Raw genomic sequence first — 23478 nt, 5'->3', positions numbered from 1 at the left:
TCAGTGTGAATTTCACATGAAGACATGCACGCATGCTTTAAACTAATACTGTAGTAGGCCTCCTGTACTTTGCACTAATTGAGTATTATGGCAAAATAACTGCACACACAAAGAAACGAAAGACAGAAAATATCTGTATTAGAAATACAAGTCAGCCATTACGTACAATATTTGATTTTAATGTCATTATTCCTCATTTTATTTGAACTTTGAATGTTATTTGTATATATAGAGGCAAGAGCAAAAATCAGTCATATGCACCCAGCACAGAGGAAATGTCATTTTCTGTCATTTGGACAGTTTTTAACTGTTTTTACAAAGTATAGTATTCATTGCAAACACAGCTATCTAAAATACAACCCCTCTGTGATTGGATAAAAACCTGAATTAGGTTAAGAATTAACACTGTTCCAGCATCTGGTGGTGGCCTAACATCTTATAAAGATACTTTGTGTTGTTATTTCTTTTTAATAAGTTACTGGCTTCTGTTCCTGATTGCAAAGACAAGAATACTAACTACACTGTGACTCTGATTGGCACCTTGCCACCAATTTCACCTTGCAAAATACAGTAGAAGCTTGATTTCAGTTGTCATTGATGGGTGATTGAAAGACCATTACTGTAATGTAGCGTAGGTTTATCCAAATATTAAACCTCTCACTTTAAATATAGACACGAATAAATGGATGATAACCCGGATAGCTTGTTACCCTCGCTACAAAGTTACACAATAATATGTTAGGAAAAACACCATCAATTAATTTCTCATTCTTCATCAATAAATTATCTTGAAATAAATTGAAGCAATAAGAGGGGTTATATTATAGATCAAACACAAACTCTTGCACTTGTTCAGTCCATTAAATGTTCATTAAATCAAAAGAACTTCCAATTTCAATCGGTACAAATTAACTCACTGTACTTAATGACAACTGAACAGCTGTGAGCTAACATCTTAGCGTGCTAACAACTGTGTATCAACTTCTGTCGGGTGAAGCTGAACTCTTATTGACTGGTTTCCTCTTGGCGACTTTGCATCAGTTAAAAAATGCACCAAAAGCTTTGGTAAGAGCTTTCAGGAACAGAGATTGAGGCAATGTGTGTGTGCTTGTATGTAAGTTGTAAGATGAATGCCATGGCACGGTGAAGGTGATGGGAGACATGAGGCATGCACAAGACAAACAAAATGTGTTCGAGAGAGACAGTTTTTTTATTCAGAATGAGATGGATGAGTTTACAAGAACAACGTATAAATGTAAAAGAAAGTCATCTAACATGCAACGTATTATATACAGACATTAACAGTGACAGGAAATGTCATTGTTTACAATGCCACAGCATCACAGTATTAACAGTAGTAAATAATTCAACAATTTCAGCTTTAACAGATGTTTTCCTATCACGAAAAGGAATGAAGTCGATCCCTGAGACCACAAAGCTTCAATAAAACACTGACTTTATGTTTTTTTGCCTTTCTCTCTTCAAAGTGTTACATACTTCAGGCAGGTGACCGCTGTCACTTAAAGGTGATGTTTCTATCAATCCGATGTGTTAACAGCACACGTCACGCTATCCGAACAGCCACATGTTGAAACTTCCACACTCCCATATGTGCATAAGTACATCACCACACACGGAAATAAGCAGTGATGGGAATATAGATTTGGATGACTCTGCAAGGTTACTGGGTCAGGCTGGTCTAATGCACATATATATACACACACATACACACACACAGACACACACAGAGGAAGACAGCGCTACAGGCTTTCAAGTAACCAGATGTTTGAAACATGAGTCTTTTTATGAGCAGCACAGGGAGCCTTACTGAGGTGTGTATGTGTGTATTGATGTGGTGTGTGTGTGTGTGTGTGTGTGTGTGTGTGTGTGTGTGTGTTTGTGTGTGTTCATGTTCAAAAGTTCAACTTCAAAGAGCTGAGTAAAATATGTCAATTCAACAGTTGGTTGTGTGTGTATGTGTGTGTGTGTGTGTGTGTGTGTGTGTGTGCACATGGGAATGTCCTAATAGCTTTCAATAAATAATGTTTTCTGTCACACTGAAACCTTTTCCCCTCTCTGAGTGTCACACACAAACACAAACACACATCACAGTGAACACAGCTTTGGTGACTTGCAGGCAGAGCTGTTTTAAAGTAATTTGGGGTAAGTGCAGTCTCAGGCCTTTCGATTCAGTCTCGGGACATTGGTTAACAACCCCTGAGCCAGGGACCAGTACTGGGCCACACAGCATTTGCTTTGTGGCAAAAACCCCGCTGTGTAATAGTTTTATAACTTTATAGGCTATTTGTGCTGTAATCAACCGTGTGCTGCATCTTTCATCACTTCCTGTCATACTCACAGCCACAGGAATCTGATTTTAAACCAAAGTCAACCATCAGCACATGATGTAATCAGTCCCTCATTGGCCATCAATCAACTATATTGTCAATAAAAAATTAAAATACTGCCAAAGGTAATAAAAAATAAAAAAGTAAAAGTAAATCTCAAGTTCAAGTCAAGTGTGATGTCTTTTAGCGTAAACTTTTATTTATAGTTTTGAGTTAAGGGGTAATGTAACTACATGGGGGAGCTACAGTTGCTAAAGTGATACCACATGGAGTAACTTTCGATGCTGGTGGAGATAGTTGATAGTGAAGACAGAATTTAGGAACTTTAAGGAAAGATTGAGTCATCTACTGCTTTTCAGTATCGCTACTGCAAACCTTTTTATCTCCATAAAAGGTATCTATGGCGGGACTGCTGCTACTCCCTTGTGTCAAAATTTATAGTTCAAGTCCAGGACAGGTCATAAGCCAGTTGGAAGTCAAGTTTCAAGATTTTCAGGTCTCTGAAGGCTGACCGTTAAAAGGAAATGGCTTCCTTTAAAGCTAACATATATGTTGCAAAGCCTGGCTGATGTTTTTTTGTTTTGCTTTAGGATTTCACCAGGTCGAACCTTGAGACTTGAATGTTTTTGCTTTCATGGAGGACTCAAGCCTAATTTTTGTGACTTAAGTCCAACTCGAGCCCAAGTCTAAAGCATCAAGTCAACAACTCTGCTTGCAAGGTGAATGAAAACATTTTTTTAAGATGTAAATGTCTGATACATACACTGTAGAAATATATGTGCATCTAATGTATGTAAAAAAAAAAAAATTCTTCTCTTCAAATGGAAAGGACCAGTCTGCTGTCATGTGGACTCTGATGATCATAGACAGAATACGGGCTGTACGATGGTCGATGGCTGTTTTTATGAATGAGCACATGCTTGTGTGGATGTGCGAACGCATGCATGTGCGCTCCGATGTTTTTATGCCAGTGTGTGTGCAGATGTGAATGTACGTGAAACCCACCTTCCTTACAGTCATGTTTGTTCTCATGCAGTACAAAGCCATGGCGACACTGACAAACGTACGAGCCCACTGTGTTGATGCACTCGTGCTGGCAGCCGCCGTTGTCCTTGCTGCACTCATCTTTGTCTGTGAGAGATACACATGCAACACATCACTCATGGGGAATCAGCAGAGAGAAACGGGGTGGGGTGGGGGGAGGGAAGGAGGTCAATCAGGGGAGAGGAGGGGAAGGATGAGACCTTAAGGAAGGGGAGGAGGCTTTTTGAAAAAGAAAAGGATGTGATAAGAAAAGAAGGGAGGGACGCAAAACAGGGGAAAGGCAGAGGAGGGGGAGCAAACAGAGATATGGAGAGAAGCCCTGAGGGAAATCAAACTCAACAAAGAAAAAGGTACAACAGAAATAAGAGAAGGTGACAAATGACTAATAAAGAAAAGTATGAACAAAAACATCTGGCAGTGCTAGTCCACCAACTAATAGAAGAAGACTGCAAGATGGACAGCACACTATTCAACTGTCTTAAAGTTAAAGGATAGGTTCACAGTCTGTCTTAAAACAACAGTCAGGTGCCCAAATGAACATTGACACACATTCTTCCTGCTGTAATCATTCCTCCTGTTCATACTGGCCATTACCCAGATAGCAAAATTGCTGTGGCCCAGAACCAGCCCACACCCGACACTGTCAGCACTTTCATCCGGCCCACATAAAATACAATGGTGGCACTTGGGCGGTCCACTCCTGTTTCCCAGATCTGGGCCACAAGCAAGCCGTATGTCAACCAAGAACAAACCAGATAAACCAGAACTGGCCCACATCCAGCAAGAGCACCGCATCTTTACCAAAAAAGGCCCACATTTGATTTGGGATATTTGGGCCATATTTGCTAGTTTACATGTGGGCCATTTCAGGCTCACATCCATTTTATCCGGGCCAGAAGAAGGCCAGCAGTGCCGCATCATTGCCTGAAGTGGCCCACTTCTGTATGCTATCTAGGTATATATTCAATATAGGTGATGGGAGACAAAATCCATAGCCCTGCCTCCATGCTAAATGTATTTAAACATTTATTTGAAGATAATATGAGGTTTCAGCTGTCCAAAATGTTTAAAATCAAGTCGATACCTTTCAAAGTTAGAGTCTTTTTAGTAAGAAATTCTCTCTTTTTTGTCATGAACCTTCCACTGCAGCTGAACAGGAAAACACTGTCCGTCGAGACACAAAGGGGGAATTTTTTACTGAAAAGACTGTAACTGTGGAAGATGACTACTTATTTTGACTAACTCAGTCTGCTGAAGCCTCAGTTAAGCTTCAGATAGTCTTTAAAATGCTCAAAACAAGGACTTTTTGAGTTTGTTTCCCATCACTTACACTGTAAATGCATTTGGGGGAATTCTTCTAATGGTCAGTATGAACAGGAGGAATGATTACAGCAAGCAAAACCTGTCTCAATGTTCATTTGGGTATCTGACTTGTTTTAAGAAAAACTTGAAAAATTGTGAAGCCATCCTTTAAAGTTTTTATTAGAGAGTTAAAGCCAAATGAGATGGTCAACAAAGTAGAAGCATCATAGCTTTAAACGCTGTCTGCAGCCCAAATTGTTACCATTTGACTCTAAAGACTTATAAAAAGAGAGGTTAGAGGGAAGAAAAGTATGATACTAACAAAAGTTGGCATCAATAGATGATGAGAAAGATAACATCCAACTACAGATGCTACAAAGGATTAAGTTAGTTAGTGTGTGTGGGACTTTGTCTCGTAAAACTGTCTTTGTGCTGCTCCTCAGGGTCGAGGTTATGATGACTGTTCTGTGGTCAAACTTGAACCTTGGCTCTGAAACGTCTCTGACCATAACAGCTGCTTTCAAATCAGCTGTACTCTCCTTGGGCCAAACCGCAACTGCTGCAGTATATCAGCCTGATGTGTTCACACAGCCAACTGAAGGGAAATTGTAAAATGTGATGAGAGCTTCTGTCATTTGGATCCCGTTACGTTATAAATTTGGGAAGATACGGGGGACCTACATATTTCTCTGTAATTTTTTATGATCCACCACCACAGTACATGGTAGGGTATGTGGGACATTAAGTTGTCATGGTGACGCCTAAATGTAGACCACAAATTCCCCCTATAAATAAACTGATTAGATTTTGAGGCACTTTGCTCCATAAATTTGCATACTAACGCGGAGAACTGATTTTCTTGAAACTATAACAAGGCCTTACTGCTGTTATAAAGTGGTTGTGCTATGTGATTTCACCTAAAATGACATAATTAACACCTTTTTTGGCTTGATTAATTTCCCCATTAACATAAGTGGTTACATTTTGATACAGTAACGGTGGAACAGCAAGGCTATTTAACAGTTTCAGGCTTTTACTAATTAGCCAAAAACATTAAATCATGTGTATATTGTACTTAACAAATGGTTTTCCCCTTTTGTTCCTCCTTTGGTAGCTTAAAGGCAGCTAAAAGTCAGTTTATTCCATACCCTCTGACATCATACAGTATATATTTATTTTGTATCAGTTTGTTCCAGCTCTTAATTGAAGCTGTATGATGTTTACACTCAGTAAAACATTCAAACCAAAGACTGCATGTTTTTATGGCTGCACAGTTCCATCAAATGGATATATTCCAGATGCCTCGTGTGTCATTTTATACACATTTTTTCCACAATTCAGCCTCACATATTTGATATCTTTGGAAACTTTGCAATCTCCACTAAAATCTAAGCTAAAGTTTTGTGGATCTGAACAATGTTTGGCTGAGCAGCAAGAGTTTATAATGACTGACCTACTGGCAGGCTGCTGCTTGTTAAGGGGTTTTTAAAGAGCCAACACAAATGAGGTGTTTTCTCGCTTCTCGCTCATTTTTTTTTTTCTCCCTCATCCTTTAATTTGTGGCGTTTTCTACCCAAACACCTCCGCCTCAGTGTGGCTAGGTGATGACAAAGCCCTTTTGCTGAAGCTGAACACCATGAGAACAGAGCGGATCACGGGGGTGGAGGTGGAAAAAGTGGAGAAGACTGGCTCTGTGTGGGGCGGGAACATTGACATAAGTGATGGTGTCAGAGACAGAAACAACGAGGTGGACATGGACAGATGACCGCACAGGGAGACAGGAGCTGTACAGAGAGTGTGTGGTGAGTTTTGTGACTGTGAGTGAGAGACAGATTCCTATAAAGAGATGTGAGATTAGACACAGACGCTGAGTCTCACCTCAACTCAAGAGCTTGTGAATCAAACTAGATCTGCTTTTAATGAAACCACTAAATCCTCCTCTCTCTCTCTCTCTCGCTTGCCCTGTGTGCGTGTGTGTGTGTGCGTGCGTGTGCACGTGCATGTGTGTGTGTGTCTGATGTGGTATTACGGTGCTATTGTGGGCTCAGTCTCACCCTATCAGAGGCTAAGAAGCTTTGCGGTTGATGCTACACAGTGTTCATTGTAGCTTTCTTCGGGTCAAGCACACAATGTCCACATGCACACACACACACATGCACACAAACACGCACACTCACATGGATTAGTAGTTTGTGGGAGGCCGAAGGGACCTCCCTAAAGTTGCTGGCTGGTCGCCAACCAAAAGCTATCCCTGGAAGCTTCTGACAATAGCTGAGCCACTCACACAGCAACATTTAACACATACACACAAACACACACACACACACACATTATCTGTATCAGAGGAAGTAATTTCTCTGTGCAACCATGCTCCACTGAGCGGTTTAACTGTCCCAGGTGTTCTGCAGGTGGTTGAATTTTGACGAGCTCATCCAGTTGACAGCTCTACTTCTCCTGAAGCAGGATGACGTACCTAAAAGCTAAATTGAAGTTGCCTTTTTGCCCTTTTAGTTACTGTAAATGTTAGAGTAAGAAAAGAGAAATCTAGATCTTTTCTTCAGGACAATTTCCTAAAATTGTTATTATGTGATGTTAACATCCAACAAATTCATCCCTGCGACAGCGAGCAGGGGATATTTGTTGTTGTTTTTACTGGGGAATCATAGCTGTGTCCCACTTTCATACTACATGCTAAGCCCTAAGTGTGTTTTCTGTAGTGTGGTCACATTGGGAAACTAAGAAAATAAAGTGTACTCAAAGATGAAAGGATGCTTTCTGACATTGCTGAATTTTTGAGGGTTGTTGTTAAAGGATTACCTTGTGAGGCAGCTGGATTCGTGAGATCACAAGATCACGCGAGAAGTTATGTGCTTGTGTCCAAACCACCGGTGGTTCGGACCAATCTGTGTCCTATGAGGATTCTCCTATGATCTCGCGATTCCAGCTGCCTCGCAAGGTAAGACGGTGATAGACAGATGGTTCATCCAATCACCTGCTAAGTATTTTTTGAAAGCACCTGCCCTTTTCCTAACAGTTTCCATGGACGACTTCTCAGATGGTTCTGTGTAACGAACCATCTGGAGCATCAGGTTAATTAATGGAGACTATTGTCTTAAAATACAATGGGGGAGCTAGTCACAGCTTGAAAACAGTGTTCATGTCCCTGGGACAATGCAGATGATAAAAGTATTACATTTTGCAAATTTAAAAAAAAACAACTTTGTTTTAAATTTGAAAATGGCTGTAGCTTCCCGTCTATTGGTGCAAATCATGTATTATTATTTTTTTACTATAAAAGTTTACAGTTCATTTATTTCCCACTGCACAAAAACATATGAACGAGGATATTTAATAATTAAATATAAAATAAAACTGATGTGTGACCAAGCTCTTCAAGTGTGTAAAACAAAAACTTGAACAACTAATTTTGTTACATTTTAATTACAACTTGCTCAGGATCATAAATTTGTAGAGCAATAACATAATGATTCCACTGAAAAGTCAGTAAAGGTTGAATGCTGAATTAGCGCTCAGCTTTAGTAGTAATACTATGTAGTATTAGTGTGTACTATATTATGGAAATGGGACAAAGCACATGTTTCCCTCGAGAGGAGAATGGATAATGAAACGATCCACACCGTTAAAATAGGATCCATCCATTTCTCCATATCACACGGTAGACCAGAATCCAATCAGAGATGCCGATTGAGAGGTCATGTTACCTCTGACCTTTGATGAGGTTGCCAGCTTGTTGTTGGTGCGGCCACGAGTGGGAGAGCGGCCGCGCTTTATGTCCTGGCATGACTCAAACACAAACATACGCTCTTGACACAGTGCCAGCCTGTCTGAGGGAGAGAGGGCAGAGCGCAGGGTGGGTGCAGGAGGCCTGAGAGCCGGTGGAGGCTCAGGAGACAAAGCATGACAGAGACAGACACAGCACATGTACACAGGCAGGAAAACAGCTGCTGCATCAACGCAGCACATATATATGGATACGTCCACAAATGCAAGCAAACATACACAAACACATTTACACACAGCAGATGAGGGCAGAGGACACTTTCTGCTCTTCCAGAGTGTTGTTAAGACTATTACAACTTAAATTTGGCAATGTGAAATAGTCAGCCCACTCTCTCAGGAATTACACTAGCATTGTATGAATCTGCAGTACGCCCTTTACATCCAGTGAGTGCTTTGAGCATTTATTCAGGGCGACGTGTGATGTTCATGTTGGCACTGACCTTCTTAAAAATTTCCCTACCCAAGTGTTTCAGTTGCCTAAATGTACTGTAACCACACCTTAAATACGCAGAAATTGCAAAGCATAGCGCCTGTAGGAACAAGTTTAAAGTTTTAACATAATGTTGTCATCAAACGTCCAAACATGTTGGCATTGGGAGGTTTTGCAGAATCCTCCATTATCAGTATTTTAGGCTGGAAATGTAGTGTGCAGGTGACGTACTTAACCACTAAGAAGTGATTATCTCCTCATTAAAACTAATTAAGAAGATGCTGTGGGTGAATACTTAATACCACCAAAGCACTGAGTAAACTATTATGACAATCCTTTCTCCTGTGTATGCATTTCATATTAGGAGTGGCACACAAAATGTGTCTATTGAGTATCAAACACTCAAAACACAGATAGTTTGTCAGTTATGTCAGTTATAATAGATTCCAGCGGTGACCCATTATTAAAACGTCTCAAAAGTATCAAACCACTGCTGCACCATAACCTACTTATCCCCTGTTCATCTGTTTGCTCAGTATGCTCCAAAAACTCACATTTTGAACAAGATATAACTCAATATACAGCTCTGCCCACCCCTGACAAGCACACACACACACACACACACACACACACACGTGTCTTACCTGAGAAGAAGTGAGCCTTGAAGCCTTTCTTGGAGACAGTATTGTCAGACTTGAACTCGATCCTCATGTTGTTGTATTGAGAGGTGATGACTTCAGGGACCTCAGTGCCACAGTATTTACCATGCAGCTTAGAGTCAGGTGACAGGCCGCTGCGCACCTCCACATAGTCGTATTTACACACCTAAACACACAAATAAAGCTCTTATAACACACATCCACAAAGTGGCTACTATGTCTAGCAACTTCCTTTTGCTCTAATTAACATACTACACGCAGATGCACTCACCTCGTTGCCCTCCAGCTCAAAAGCCTCGAACTGCATAGAGATGCGGTACTGAGTGGGAGCGACCACCTGCCACACACAGTTCTTGTTGGGTGGATACTCTTTAGGCCAGCCAGGAGTGCTGATGGTCCCATTGAGCTTAGAAAGAAGACCGCCACACGCCGCTGCAAACACACAGATACAAACAAATCAGATGTACACACGCACACACACACGCTTAGAGGGGAAATATAATTCAGCACACAGTGTTTACATGTTTTACAAACCACAAGAGCAGAACTGCATGGAAAAATGTAGGAGTTGAGCTTTTTGTTTCCCATTTTTTTATGTCACATTAGAGAGTGGGATTCCCCTAACTCTGGCACAATCCACTGAGTTGTTGGTGAGCGTGAATCTGGTCAATGCTTGATCAGTTGTTGTTTTTTTTATAGTTTCAGTTTCAAATTCAGTGTTATTAATATTTTTTAACTTGTGTGTTTGTGAGAGCGCAAACACACAAGTTTTCATGTTTAAGGATTGTACTGCCACATTTTTGATGAAGACCACAGCTGTGTATTTTTAATAAGTAATTTTAGTCAGGAGGGTTGTGTTTTTAATGTGATGATATTAAGAAAGGAATGTGGAAGATAAACAAATCTGTTGTCAACTGCTGTCTCTGCTTCTACTGACGTTAGCAGGAATATCATGGAACCATCAAATTCAGCTCAAAGGAAATGTGAAAAGTGTATGTGAAGTCTTTGCTACTAATGTTTGTTCATTTCAAGGGGATGTAGGTAACTACTAATGTAAGTCACTCACGCCATGCCCTGTGCTTTCCCCCGACTCCATTATCCCAAAACCTCAATGGTATCAAGACTCACTTTTTGAACCTTATTCATTATTGTTGTACTTGACCTTGTTTAGGTCTCTCCCTAGTGTGACTATTTTGAGTTGGGCATGGTAGACATCTTTATAAAAATTTGTCAAAATGTCACTGTAATTATATATATATATGGACTTTTCTGGAGGAGAAAATCCACTTTATAAACAATTTTCCCACACATTAATTCACTGGGGATGCCAGAGTAACCACAGCTCTTCAAAGAAATATAGCATAACCACAGTTTAGATGTTTGACTAGCATAGCTTTTTCTCTCTCTCTGTGCTTCAGAAGTGGTTTGTTCAGTTGTTTCAGTATGTGGGTCATTACGGGTAGTTAATCTATTTCATGGGATTAAAGGACCTTCACAGCATTCGTGGCATTGGAACAACAAGGCAATGTGGCTTTGTGTCAGAAAGATGTTTTTTCCTGTTGATGGAGGCTGTTCGGATGTTTTTTTTCTAATGAGTTAGACTCATATCCTACAGAGACACACAGCAGCATACAATGGAATGCACATATAAACACATATTCAGCATTCCAGACATACACACACACACACGCACGCACACGTGTACACACACAAACGTGTACACACACACACATACACACACTGTTACCTTCACAACTCTTCTTGTCAGGGGCAAGTTCATAGCCTGGATCACAGGCACACTTGAAGCTGCCGAGAGTGTTTACACACCTCTGTTCACATCCACCATTGTCTGGCTTGGCACACTCATCCTCCTCTGAAAAACACACACGTCAGAACGCATTTTCAGACAGTTAAAGAATGCTCTGTCTAAAAAGCCAGGTGAGAAAACACAATCAGCTGAAACACACACACACACACACACACACACATAGCCTCTCTCAATCATACACACACCTTTGAAAAAGTTAGCAGCAAAGCCCGCCTTGTTAACAGTCCCGTCTGAGACAAACTTCATCCAGAGTGTGTGTGAGGTAGAGCGCACATCCTCGGGTTTGTCGTAGCCACAGAATCGGCCAATCAGAGGGCTTGTCTCCAGAGGGCCGTCTCGAACTTCCAGGTAGTCATATGCACAGCTGTCATGTCTCTCAATCTACACAAACATCCAGGTGTGTAAGCAGAAACACACAGTGAGATTCATAACTCAACATCTTCACTGTCATACGTTTGTCAGTCACAGGTAATATTTTATATGCAGCTTTTAATTTCTTCTGTCTTCAGGGATTTAAAGACTATCACTGTAACCTAATTAACAAGTCCATACCACACCCTGATGAAGAAACAATATATTTTTACCCTCATTTCTGTAGTTTTGGTGATCATTTGTATCAACTTGGATAACATTTTGTTTACAGTGCCTTCACTACATAGTTCAATAGGGCAGGTAACATGAGTGGGTAGATTATCTAAACCACTTGCTCTATTTCATTTTTTCTGACTGCCAGAGACGTAATATAATACTTGGATATGCATGGTTTGCATGTGCAGGAGGTTGAGACATAATACCAACAAAGTCACATGTGTGAACTGGCTGACACAAGCAACCTGATAAAGGGGCCTGGCACCCAGCAGTCGTCTCCTTTTCTTCTTGCCTAAATGTGCACGTCATGTATGTTGTTAGCATTAGCTAGCATCAGTGCTTGACCACTTATGCCAGTAGCCTCATAACTTATCAGTTGGAGCTACGTTCTGTCTTCCAGAGGCTGCATAGCTAGTGCTCATCCCGCCAGGAGTTTTGCCGAAACTCCAATCACAAAGCATTGGACTTTTCTCCCCTCCCCATTGCGGGTGAAGAACTACTGTGTGCTGTATTAGCTTGTGTTTTTATACTTTGCCAACCAGTCTCGCTGAGATGTTTTCACCTTGTTATGACAACTGTGTCAATGGTTGGGGAACCATAGTTGAGAGTGTTTTTTCACTCCTTGGCAACTGACTTAATACTTGTTAATGGTAATTACACGTGATTGCGAGGGTGACTTGTATGAATTACCTGCGACACTAGCGGAAATTGGATTTGTAGTTGCGTGTTTCTTGCTCTACCACTACATCACTAGCCTTACGCGCGTTATAGGTGCTGGTTTAATTGGAATTGTAGCTGAGTGTTTCTCGCTCTACTGCCACATTGCTAGCTTTACAGTGTGCTGGTTTACTTCGGATTTGTAGGCAGGTGTGTCTCACTCTTTTGCTATTATCAAACTATAATAGCAAGTGCACACGCTGAAGTGCACTCGCCTTGGCGGTGTCTGTATGGGGTAGGAACGTGCTCGTCTGACAGTAGCATTGCTGAGGCTGGCTTACTTTTTCTATTCCTTCAGGAATGCCTGCAATCAGCGCCCCTTCAGGTTCTAAGTGCCACAGGCATACACAGGGTGACGCTTCCAACACTAAGAAGAAACGGAAGGGTGATGAACCTTTGGCTCTTAAAGTAGATACATTGGCTTCTGAGTTTGCCCAGATTAAGGCCCTTCTTAATTTACCGCCTGGCGGGCCGTCCACTGCTGCTGTCACTGCTGTTTCAGAGCCGTCACTCCAGGTCTATGATGAGAGTGATGGCTTAGCTACTTTACCCTCTGTTGCTAGTCAGCATGATGAGGATTCACTATCTGTTGCGGCCTCAGGGAATCTTTTTACTGATAAGGAAACAGGAGCACAGGAGGAACTGGAGAGGGAGTCCCCCCTCCCCTCTGTGACAGGTTCTCACGGGTCAGGAGCAGATGCCTTAAAGGATGCTGAGGCGGGTCATTCCACAGATAAGCAAGCCATCCAACTGGCCATCTTATGGCTTAGTCTGGATGCTGCCCCTGTAGAGGCTGCTCCCTCTAGTGACTTTTTCAAGCGCACTCCACAACCATCTGCCTTTAGAGTTCCACCCTCTGTACCATACACTGACAAACTTCAGAGGTGCTGGCGAGACCCCAAGGCATTCCTCCATCTACCAAGTGACTGCAGGGTTTTGGCTGCTAAGATGGATACCACCCAGTATGTTCTAGACCAAATGCCTGCCATCGATGCCTCCATTACCTCTCTGATAGAATCTCCAGATGAAGCCCTTAGACTGGATGCTCAAAGTCCAAGCCCACACTGTAGAATCACTGATGACCTCCTTACCAAGAGCTATGATATAGCAGCTCAAATGGGCTGTATTAGAAACTTTTGTTCTATCTCTATTGCAGACTCTCCAGATTGCTGGAGGCCTCAACACAGCCTGAGTAATGCTCCGTTCCAGGTGTTTGCTTTTATGACCAAAGAGCTTGGCAGACTGATGTTCACTTTGACCTTGGCCTAGCGCCAAGTGTGGCTTGTCCAGTATCCCTTGTCAGAGGGGTGCAGGAAGACACTTAGCACACCGCCTATCATTCCAGGCCTGATGTTTGGGCATGCAGCCCAACAAGGCTTGGAGCATAGTGTGCGAGTGAACAAAGTCAAGTAACAGTTTGCCAACTCATGCTAGGCACCTTTGCCATCAGTCCCCGAAATTCATTGGGGCCAGAATTAATGTTGTCAACAACCCTCTGATGTCTCTGGCTCTCAGGTGCATTGCGGCAGCACTTTCTCCTCTGCTTGCCAGGGACATGCGCATTCCTCCTTACTTGGATGATTGATTGATATGTGCACCAACCTGGGAGCAGGCAATCTGTGACACAACGACTCTTTTGGCCCACATGACCCAGCTGGGGCTCACAGTGACTTTTGCAGAGAGTTCTTTAGTTCCCATTCAGCGAGTCATGTTCATTGGTGTTGGCCTCAATTCAGTATTGATGAGGGCCTCTCCCTCTCCTCAGAGGCTGGACAACATTCTCAGCCTCATCTCTTGCAGATCTGGATCTAGGGTTTGGGCCTTGACCCCAAGAGGCACCAAAGCAGGATGGTGATGGTCTCAAGCAAGTGCCTCTGGTCCCTGGAACCCTAGAGAAACAAGGCTTATCTGTGCCGTGGTGTTCCCTCGGCCTCACTTCCCTCCCGCTGGGAGATGGTAGTAACAGATTCCTCCCTCTCAGGCTGTGGGGCTGTGTGGACCCACAGGACAGTCAGGGGGACCTGGAGTCTGCAGCAGAGGCTCCAGCACATAAATGTGAGTGCTGTGTGCAGTACACTTAGCTCTCAGACATTTTCTTCCTTTCTTAGAAGGGAAATGTCTTTTCAGACAATACCAAATCCAGTCAGTCCCTGAGGGAGGCTCAGGGGTTCCTTCAGTGGGCCTCACCTTGCCTTGCAAGTCTCAGGGCAGGGTAATGCATCAGCCAGGTGTGCAGAACAGGGCAGCTTTCCCACCAAAAGCCCTCTCCCGGCAAGTGGAGACTGAACCTGATGGTGGTTCAGATGATCTGGGAGAGGTACAGCAGAGCGGATGTCAACCTGTTTGCTTCGGAAACATCAACACATTGTCCCTCTCAGAACCAATCAGTCCATTGGAGCAGGACACACTGGCACACCCCTGGCCAGACTGCCTCCCCTCCACTTCCACTACTCATGCTGATACTTCACAGAATAGACAGATGGAACCACACAGTGCTGCTGGTGGCTCCATACTGGCCGGGGAGGATATGGTACCCTGTGATCCATCAGCTTCTCAATGGAGTGCCTTGGCCTCTCCCACCAAGAGAGGATCTTCTCTCTGTGCCTATATTGCTCAAATATTTGCAGGTGTTGCCGGATAAGGGGCTCTCAGTCTCTACCATTAAAGTGTGTGCTGCAGCCATCTCAGCTTGACATGTTTTGGTGGGCAATCGAACTGTGGGTAACATCCTCTGGTAAGCTGTTCTCTGAAAGGTGCTCTTGGCTGTGGCCCCTATGTGTTGTACGGGTGCCTTCATGGGATTTGCCTATCATCCTAGAATCTTTATGTTCCCCACCGTTTGAGCCCCTATTAGGGGCCTCAGATGACTCTCTGGTAAGACTGCCTATCTCCTTGCTGTTGCATCTGCAAAGTGAGTTGGTAAGCTTTATGCCCTGTCAGTTGGCAGGGACTGTGTGCGTTGGAATTCTGATGGGTCTGGCGTTACCATGTGGCCCAACCCCTCTTTTCTTTCTAAGAGGCTGTCAGCATTTCAGAATCCAGAATCAGGAATTTCGCCTTAATCTTCTCCTAAATAAGTTTCCTAAATTGGATTGGTTTGTTGTCCAATTGTCTGACTGCCTGTGTTTCTTGGACTGTTGGACCAAGGAACACCTGATTATCTTCATTATCAATTCATCTCATTTTCTCAAGTAATCAATTAATCATTGTCTATAAAATTGCTTGTTTTGTTAACAGTCTTAAATCTAGAAACATTCAATTTATCATTGTAGAAGACTAAGAGAACCAGCAAATATTCATATTTTGAGAGGCTAAAACCAGAAAATCTCCTACTTCAATCTTAAAACCCGAATGAAATGAATAATCAATTATCAAAATAGTTACAGATTATATTTCAGTCAATATAGTTCAGTTGATGATTTGACTAATAGTTTCAGCTCTTGATTTGGGAAAAAATCATAACCAAAAGGAAAAATGGTTACTTAGTGAATACCCAGGTTGTAAACAAACTATATCTTTCTTTAACACAATCTGTGGGCCTGCAGCATCTGACACTGACAGGATCTTACAGACTGAACCACTACAGATCAAGAAATTCAGCTACTGTAGACACGTCTGTGAGTTCTACTGTTTGTTTATTTATTTATTTACTTTACTAATTTAGGTCAGTCTTTGCATTGGTGTTAGTGTCACAGCTGTGACTTTTACTGTGGTGCATTCATCAGTGCACTATGAGGAAGAACCTCTGAACCAAATTCTATCAAGCAATTTGTTCACATTATGCTTTTAGAACAGAAAAAGTCAAACATATAAAATGAAAAAGGAAATAGACAAGACAGGCTCAGACACAAACAGCAGGGTCAAAATTAAGTCTATTTCCACAAACAATTATGTTGTTGACTAACACTAAGCAGACAGTGTGGTTACATACATTAACTGCACCCACTGGCACTGCTTGCTTTATAGAGTAGAATAGAATAGAAAGTGTCTGAGACCAATGCAATTCTAGTAGAGGCTGATCTTACCCTGTGAAAAGGCGACCTTTGACCTGACATGTTTAAAGTCAGTATGGGTACAGATCGAGTCATTTAGCATACTGACATTTTTATAGTGAAAAACTACAACACCAGTCCTCAGCTGTCTGCTCTGTGTCTCTATACACTCACATACACACACACACACCACCTTTATTAACTTCCTAGCAGCTATACATGCATGAAATATGACCCAGACATTCCTAAGTGCACACATACACACACACACACACACATACACACTCAGAAGGAGGTAGAGAAACAACATACACACACACCACACACACAAACAAACACAGGGAGTGAGTCACCTCGAAAGCCTGGAAGCTGAGCCCGACATTGTATCCCTCAGACACAGTGATCCTCCACACACACTCTTTGGAGGGTCTGTAGTCATCAGGATAGTTGGGAGACTGAATTTGTCCTGAGTCCTTGGTGATCTCCCCTCCACAGATCGCTGCACAGGAGAGAGAGAAAGAGAGCAAAAAACAGGATGGATTAGCATCAACTGCACTGACCAAAAACACCCGAAATTCATGCGTATCAGAGTTGAATGCCTGGAATTGAGATCCCATGATTTCCCAGTATTCCATGCCAAAATCTGCTCCCCTGTCCTGGGAAAAATACCTGCAGGAACACTGGATTTTTGGCATGTGTTTGCCTGTCTACTGACAACTGAAACAAAGACGTCTTCATTATCGCTACCACGTAACTGTCGTAACAAAGCACATGCCCTCAGAATGAGTTCAGAGCTATCAGTACTTTGTTATTTCAAGCATAAAATCAGATGATTGGTGCAATTTTCCATCTCAGTAATGTACCTATTGTCTACTTTTTAGTCTACTACCGCATCAACTATTGAATATGGAAGAAAAACATCCCAAAATCTGAATAAACATCGTATTAAATCAATTTGCATGCAATTCTTTTGTTAAAATCAAATGTCATTCATGCTTAGAAATCCTGGGAATCCCAGTAATAGTAATACATCCCAGGAAGTAGTGATTTTGAAATTGTGGGAAATCCTTCAACCCTTATGTGTAACATCTTCTAACAAAAGTCACTGTCAGTCATCAAATTTGAAACCAGCCCTCGTGTAAAGTGGGTTTACAATCTCTGTATTTTCATGTGTTTATATATTTATTTGTTCGAATATTTGTTTGTTTTTGAGGTAGAAAAGTTACCTTCATAAATGGCAGCGAAGCCTTTTCCCACCCAGTTGCTGCTGCTGCGAAACTCAATCCACATTCTGCTGTCAGTGGAGATCAAGACGTCAGGAACTTTATCTCCACAAAACCTGCCTGTGAAATACGAACACACACACACACAAACACACACACCTTGTTAGGAACATGTGTGGAAAATTGATGAGAGTCTGAGTTCAGGATGACAAAAGCCCTGCATAAGAAAATGTAGCCTCCTCGTTCATTTCAATAAGACCACAGTATTGGCACAGCTGTGGTGCTGTCACAGAGGGCTCTGTATAAAATATACAGTGTCATTTGGCAAAAAAGTTGATTCTGGTTGATTTTTTGCTGCAGTGCAATGCAATGTCACGTAGAACCATGTAAGCACAAACCACATATCAAGAGAATTAGATATCATATTCCAAGGTGGTACCGCACTCATTCCAAAGAAAGCTGCTCGCCAGGCACATACAGTGTGCTGAAAATATTCAGGCTTCCTCCGAATTCTGATAACACAAAGAGTTATTTCACAGTGTTTGTGACGCCCAGAAAAAGCTGTATCTTGAGGCAGTGTGCATCACATGCCCTGCAATACTGACTAGCCACTATATCAAAATCACCTCACAGCCCTGATCCTGGGGGTTTGGTCAAGCAAATTTCTGCCATGATAACTGTTCAGAGCTGTATTTCCTGCCTCAAAGAAGCTTAAACAGCTGTGCAGCATCTTAACCTCTGATTATCCATCAAACTGGACTTCCTGGCATCCTGGGGGTGGCGTAGGGGTTTAGAGCACCGACCTAAGGCAAAAATGCTCACCCACCACGCCAAAATATAACTTCCTGGACTGCATTTCATTTTCTCAACTGTATCTATAGCAACACAGCCATATCAATGCAGCCCCTTGTGTTTTTTTTATGCAGCACTACTCTAAGTCTGAACGCTGCCTTACAGTCAATGCAGTTGTCATCATTAAGGTGATCACAGTGTGTGAAGCCAATTAAAAAGCCAATGAAGAAAAAACTAAATAAGGCCTTCTCCTTCAGCTCGCCAATGGCTGACTGTCTGTTGCTCTTACCGAGCAGTGGAGCTTTCCTCCAATATCCATCCCGAACCTCAATGTAGTCATACCAACACAGGCTGCTCTTATACAGATCCATGGTGGTGAAGTTGAGAACAATCTGGAGAAGTGAAAAAGATTAGAAAAAACATATTTAATACAAATCTTTGCACTTCAGAGACCAGACGAGAGGAGACAAAACAGAGGAAGAGGGTGTTACCTGTGTTGTGAGGATTTAATCAATATACAGTCATTCTGTCAGCAGTCTCTTATTGTTATTGGCAATGCATGCACATTCACTGCACTGCAGGGGGCTACTATGTGTGTGTGTGAGTGTGTGTGTTTGTGTGTGTGTGTGCACCTTTTCTCCGGGTGTAACAGATATTCTCCAGACACAGTGTGTGTATGAAGGGTATCCGTTGGGGTAACCGGGAGACGAGAAATTGCCTGTTGACTCTTGGAGTGTCTCTCCACATGCTGCAACACACAGACACACACACAAACACACAAACACACACATACACAGATGGAGTTACATTTTTGTGGTAAGTCCTGCTGTTAATGCATAATCCTTTCAGCTGTGTGCTGATACTTATGATTGGTACATTACTAAAATACACATGGCTCTCATATCTATTATTATTCTCAATCTGCACAAATTCATCTTTTTACTGCCAATTTAGCAAAATAAATAAACTACAGACATTTTGTCAAAACAGCTTCATGCACTGTTTTTGTGCCTGAGTTTATGTCCATAATATCTGATCTGTCCATATGGAAACTGTTAGAACTGCATTTCTGAATCGGAAAACAGTAAAGGGATTAAAATTACTCTCCCAAACAAACTCATGTTTCATGTTGCTTTTGGCCTCTTTTAGTTTTGCATGTAGGAGGCTACAGTATGCGCGTTTGTATTCCTTTGTGAATCAGTGTGAATGTGAGGTCCGACCACAATCATTAGGCCCCATCACCATTTAGCAGAATTAATCATCGCACTGTAGAAGAGTCATTTACTGTAAGTGAACTGGAGTGACAGATGTTTAATTCTTCACAAAAAAGACAAATAATAAAAAATAACCGTAACAGCTGGATGGATATTCATACAAAAAAACAAAGAAAATATCAGACAATATTGCTCTCTTTATCCCTCATTCTGAATTTAGTGCCGTCGCTCCCTCTCAAAAGGAGGTTAGCCAAATGTGCCCCTCCTATCCCATCATGCATGCTGTTTTCCCCCACAATGCCCTGGGGCTCTGTTCATCTGTCAGTGAATATGGTATCACTCAAATATGACCTTATAAGGTTGAAGTTTTATCTATTTCCAGCTGGGACATGCTAACACACACTCACTCCATCATTCCATTATCAAAAGGGCTTTATTAAAATTACATATATATTACACTTATTTATACTAATCATTTGTTGTCTAAGCACATATATTGAAAATTAAAAGGTAAAATATTCCAGATATACAGTATTTTTAAAGTTTATTGAGTTAAATGATATAAAACAAAAACGATGTGCCAGAAAATTTGAAAGATTTGTGAGAGAATTGTGACACAACTTGTAAATATTGATGTTTAATCCGTTTGTTTCATATTTATTTCATCACACGCTCATGATGACCTTAAGTGTGAACTCCTCATGGGGTATGAGTGTGTGTGTGTGTGGGCCAAAGAGAGATGGCAACATTTGAGATTGTAAACCTTTACAACACGACTACAGAGCTCGATTTGAGAGCAGATCCAGATTACGTCAGAGTGGCTAACCAGGGACCAGAGGGACGCCAAATCAGCAGGGGTGTGTGCAAGAACTGACGGTAAGACTGTGTATGATGTGTGTGTGTTAAGGCACAGCCCCGCAAAAAAAGACAGAGGGAAGCGTCACATGGAAAAACAATTGCTTAACTCTGTACTTTTGAGACTAAAGAGGTGGTCTAGTTTTACACCAAAGATACGAGAAGATTAACAGGCATCATCTTTAGTTTCTTCCTTACACACATGCACATATACACATTGTGGTCTCATAGTAAATATATCAGTACCTGGACATCTATACAGCTTCCTTGCCTGTGCAATGTCTCCTTTACTTAGTCTGGTCCGTTGGCCAATAGCAGGCCGGACCCCGTTTTCATCTCTGGATGGAAGGATGGTGTCGAGGAACATACCCCTTTAGAGTGAAAAAAACAGAGAGTTACCAAACACATCCTGCTCTGATTTCAGGGAAATTCAATAAGAGATTACAACATGCATGCATTCATTTTCAAAACAGTGTAATATAACTTCCTATGTTCTCAGAAGAATCAGTCATTTCCAAAAACAGCGACCTCCATGCGAATACAGTTCCCCCCATACTGTTGTGTTTTTAAAAGTTTTCCTCTTATGTGTTAACTGGAGCTGAGCAGGGTTATAGCAGTAGCTATGGCAGAGATTAAAAAGCATCCTCACTCATGGAAAGCATGTTAAATTTGCTATAGTACAATCATGGCCTGCTGTAAATGTTAACACAAGCACAAGTCTAATTTAAATAGATAATCTAAGCCAGTGGTTCCCAACCTGGGGGTTCGAGACTCCCACATGGGGTTGCAAGATAAATCTGCTGGGTCATGAGATGATTAATATTATAGAAAAAAAGAAAAAAAAACATGCCCTCTGCTATAAAAAATATGTTTATTCAGACTTTCCTCAAACATTTGCCTTTTTATGAATTATTGCATCATTTACCTCTTTGGCTCTCTAAAAATATATTTAAATAAAAGGAAAAAACTAAAAAAAAATCACTTTTTTGGGGAACTGGTCACAAGGGTAAACCATATCCAACTGATGACTAGTGGAAAAAGTAGAGATTGATTTGTTTTAAAGGGTCAAAAGTAAAAAGGGAGGGAAATAGCTCTTTAACCTAAAGTAATAGCCAGCCTTAGTGAGACATTAGGTCAGCATTTGTAATTTGTTTTTGCTGTATTCCAGTTACAAATAATAATATTAACTCTCTCTGCTCTGCTCTGAACTGTATCACACTCTGTCTGACCTAAAAATGTTGAGTATACTATAAAACCTCCAAGATCTAGCAAGTCACTCATGACATATACGCAGGAGTGGAACTACGCTCCCTTCACTAATAATAATGTCAAAAATGATTTAATGCTATAAATCCCAAAATAAGAGAGCTATATTCACTTTAACATGTTGCACCAAGCCTTTACTTGCAGTGGGTGATGAAGGTTAGTCAAGGGTAACTATCTGCTCCACCCCACATGAATAAATCACAACATACAGAATCACTCAAAAAACGATCAAGGTAGGTTTCTGTTTCACAAAATCACAGAGCCAACTTTAGCAGACTTTATAAGGTTGAGAAAGAGCTGTTTCAGCAGATCAAGTATCTGATCTGTTTGTAAATTTTAAAGCAAAACTACACAGATATGATGTTGGCTGCCGGTTACCGTGAGAAGGTGTTCCTGGCGTAATGCATGATGCTATCAAAATCATATGGCTCCCCAAGAGAGTTGACCTCCCCTGGCTCCATCTTGAGGAAGTTATACTCCTGGCCTGGGAAAGATACAATGAACAAACGCGCGCACACATAAACACACAAACACACGCAGACACATTTGCACACATGCAGAGACAGCAGCATTAGAAGGCTCAGTTTTATCACACAGCAAAAAAAAAAAAAAAAACGAATGTAAGATTATCAGATTTCCTAAGGCATTCGCGCTTGTTTTTCAGGCACAGATGTGACGCATTCTGCCCCAAACACATGCTGTGTATTTATCAAACAGACACATCAGGATGGAGTCACAGTTTGCATGTCATTTGTGTCTGCAAGGTGGTCCCCTCTCTTCATTGCATGTGCATTTAAGGGAGGATTACGCAAATAAAAGAGAGGAGACATGTTAACAGATGTTGTGGGTAAGATTCTCAGACTCCAAAGACCAGGTGCTCATCTAAACCCAGACTGGATTTACACGAGCCAGAGGGAAGGTTGTAATGAGGTAAAGAAAGGGGCATTAAATATGAGCTTGAATATAACTAAAACCTTATTATTTGAAAGAAAAATTATTAGATTAGGATACTATTAATGAGCAAAATATTTTTCTGTTTCTGTTCATCAAACCTTCGTCAAAGCCATTTTTGTAGAATTTACTGGGTCGTATTTGCTCACGAATGAAAAATGTTTTTGCAAAATATGGGAAATTATGTTAATAGATGGATGAATTCACTTCAATTTACAGATGCACTTTGGAATTGACTAAGATTATTCATACACATTAAAATAATGGGAATTATGTAAATACGCTATGTTTCAAAAGACTAGTCTGGATGCAGAATCTTATTGACTGAATTGAAAGATGAATATTTAACTTTTTTACTGATTGATGGAGTGAGATGAAAGAGTACATTTTTATAGATAATTTTGTAAAAAGATTATAGGTACTGGTTGTACAGCCATCACCATTCCTCTTTGAATTATTAAGTTTTTG

The 23478-nt window shown here is 41.4% G+C and overlaps 1 protein-coding gene across 1 annotated transcript in view; it reads right to left on the bottom strand.

Moving 5' to 3' along the window:
- Positions 1–23478, bottom strand: part of tll1 (tolloid-like 1) — a 60736-nt gene that overhangs the window by 9093 nt on the left and 28165 nt on the right. The window contains exons 8-18 of the mRNA XM_067585033.1: positions 22438–22543; positions 21040–21164; positions 19357–19472; positions 19014–19116; positions 17936–18052; positions 17063–17208; positions 11598–11793; positions 11332–11457; positions 9856–10016; positions 9570–9750; positions 3354–3479 (exon numbers count right to left, since the gene is read on the bottom strand). Coding sequence (XP_067441134.1) covers positions 3354–3479; positions 9570–9750; positions 9856–10016; positions 11332–11457; positions 11598–11793; positions 17063–17208; positions 17936–18052; positions 19014–19116; positions 19357–19472; positions 21040–21164; positions 22438–22543 — 1503 coding nt within the window. The remainder of the gene's footprint in view (positions 1–3353; positions 3480–9569; positions 9751–9855; positions 10017–11331; positions 11458–11597; positions 11794–17062; positions 17209–17935; positions 18053–19013; positions 19117–19356; positions 19473–21039; positions 21165–22437; positions 22544–23478) is intronic.

The sequence above is a fragment of the Thunnus thynnus genome, chromosome 3 (assembly GCF_963924715.1).
Source record: "Thunnus thynnus chromosome 3, fThuThy2.1, whole genome shotgun sequence".
NCBI classification, from domain to species: domain Eukaryota; kingdom Metazoa; phylum Chordata; class Actinopteri; order Scombriformes; family Scombridae; genus Thunnus; species Thunnus thynnus.
The sequence above is the reverse complement of the archived record's forward strand: the minus strand, read 5'-3'. Positions and strand labels throughout refer to the sequence as shown.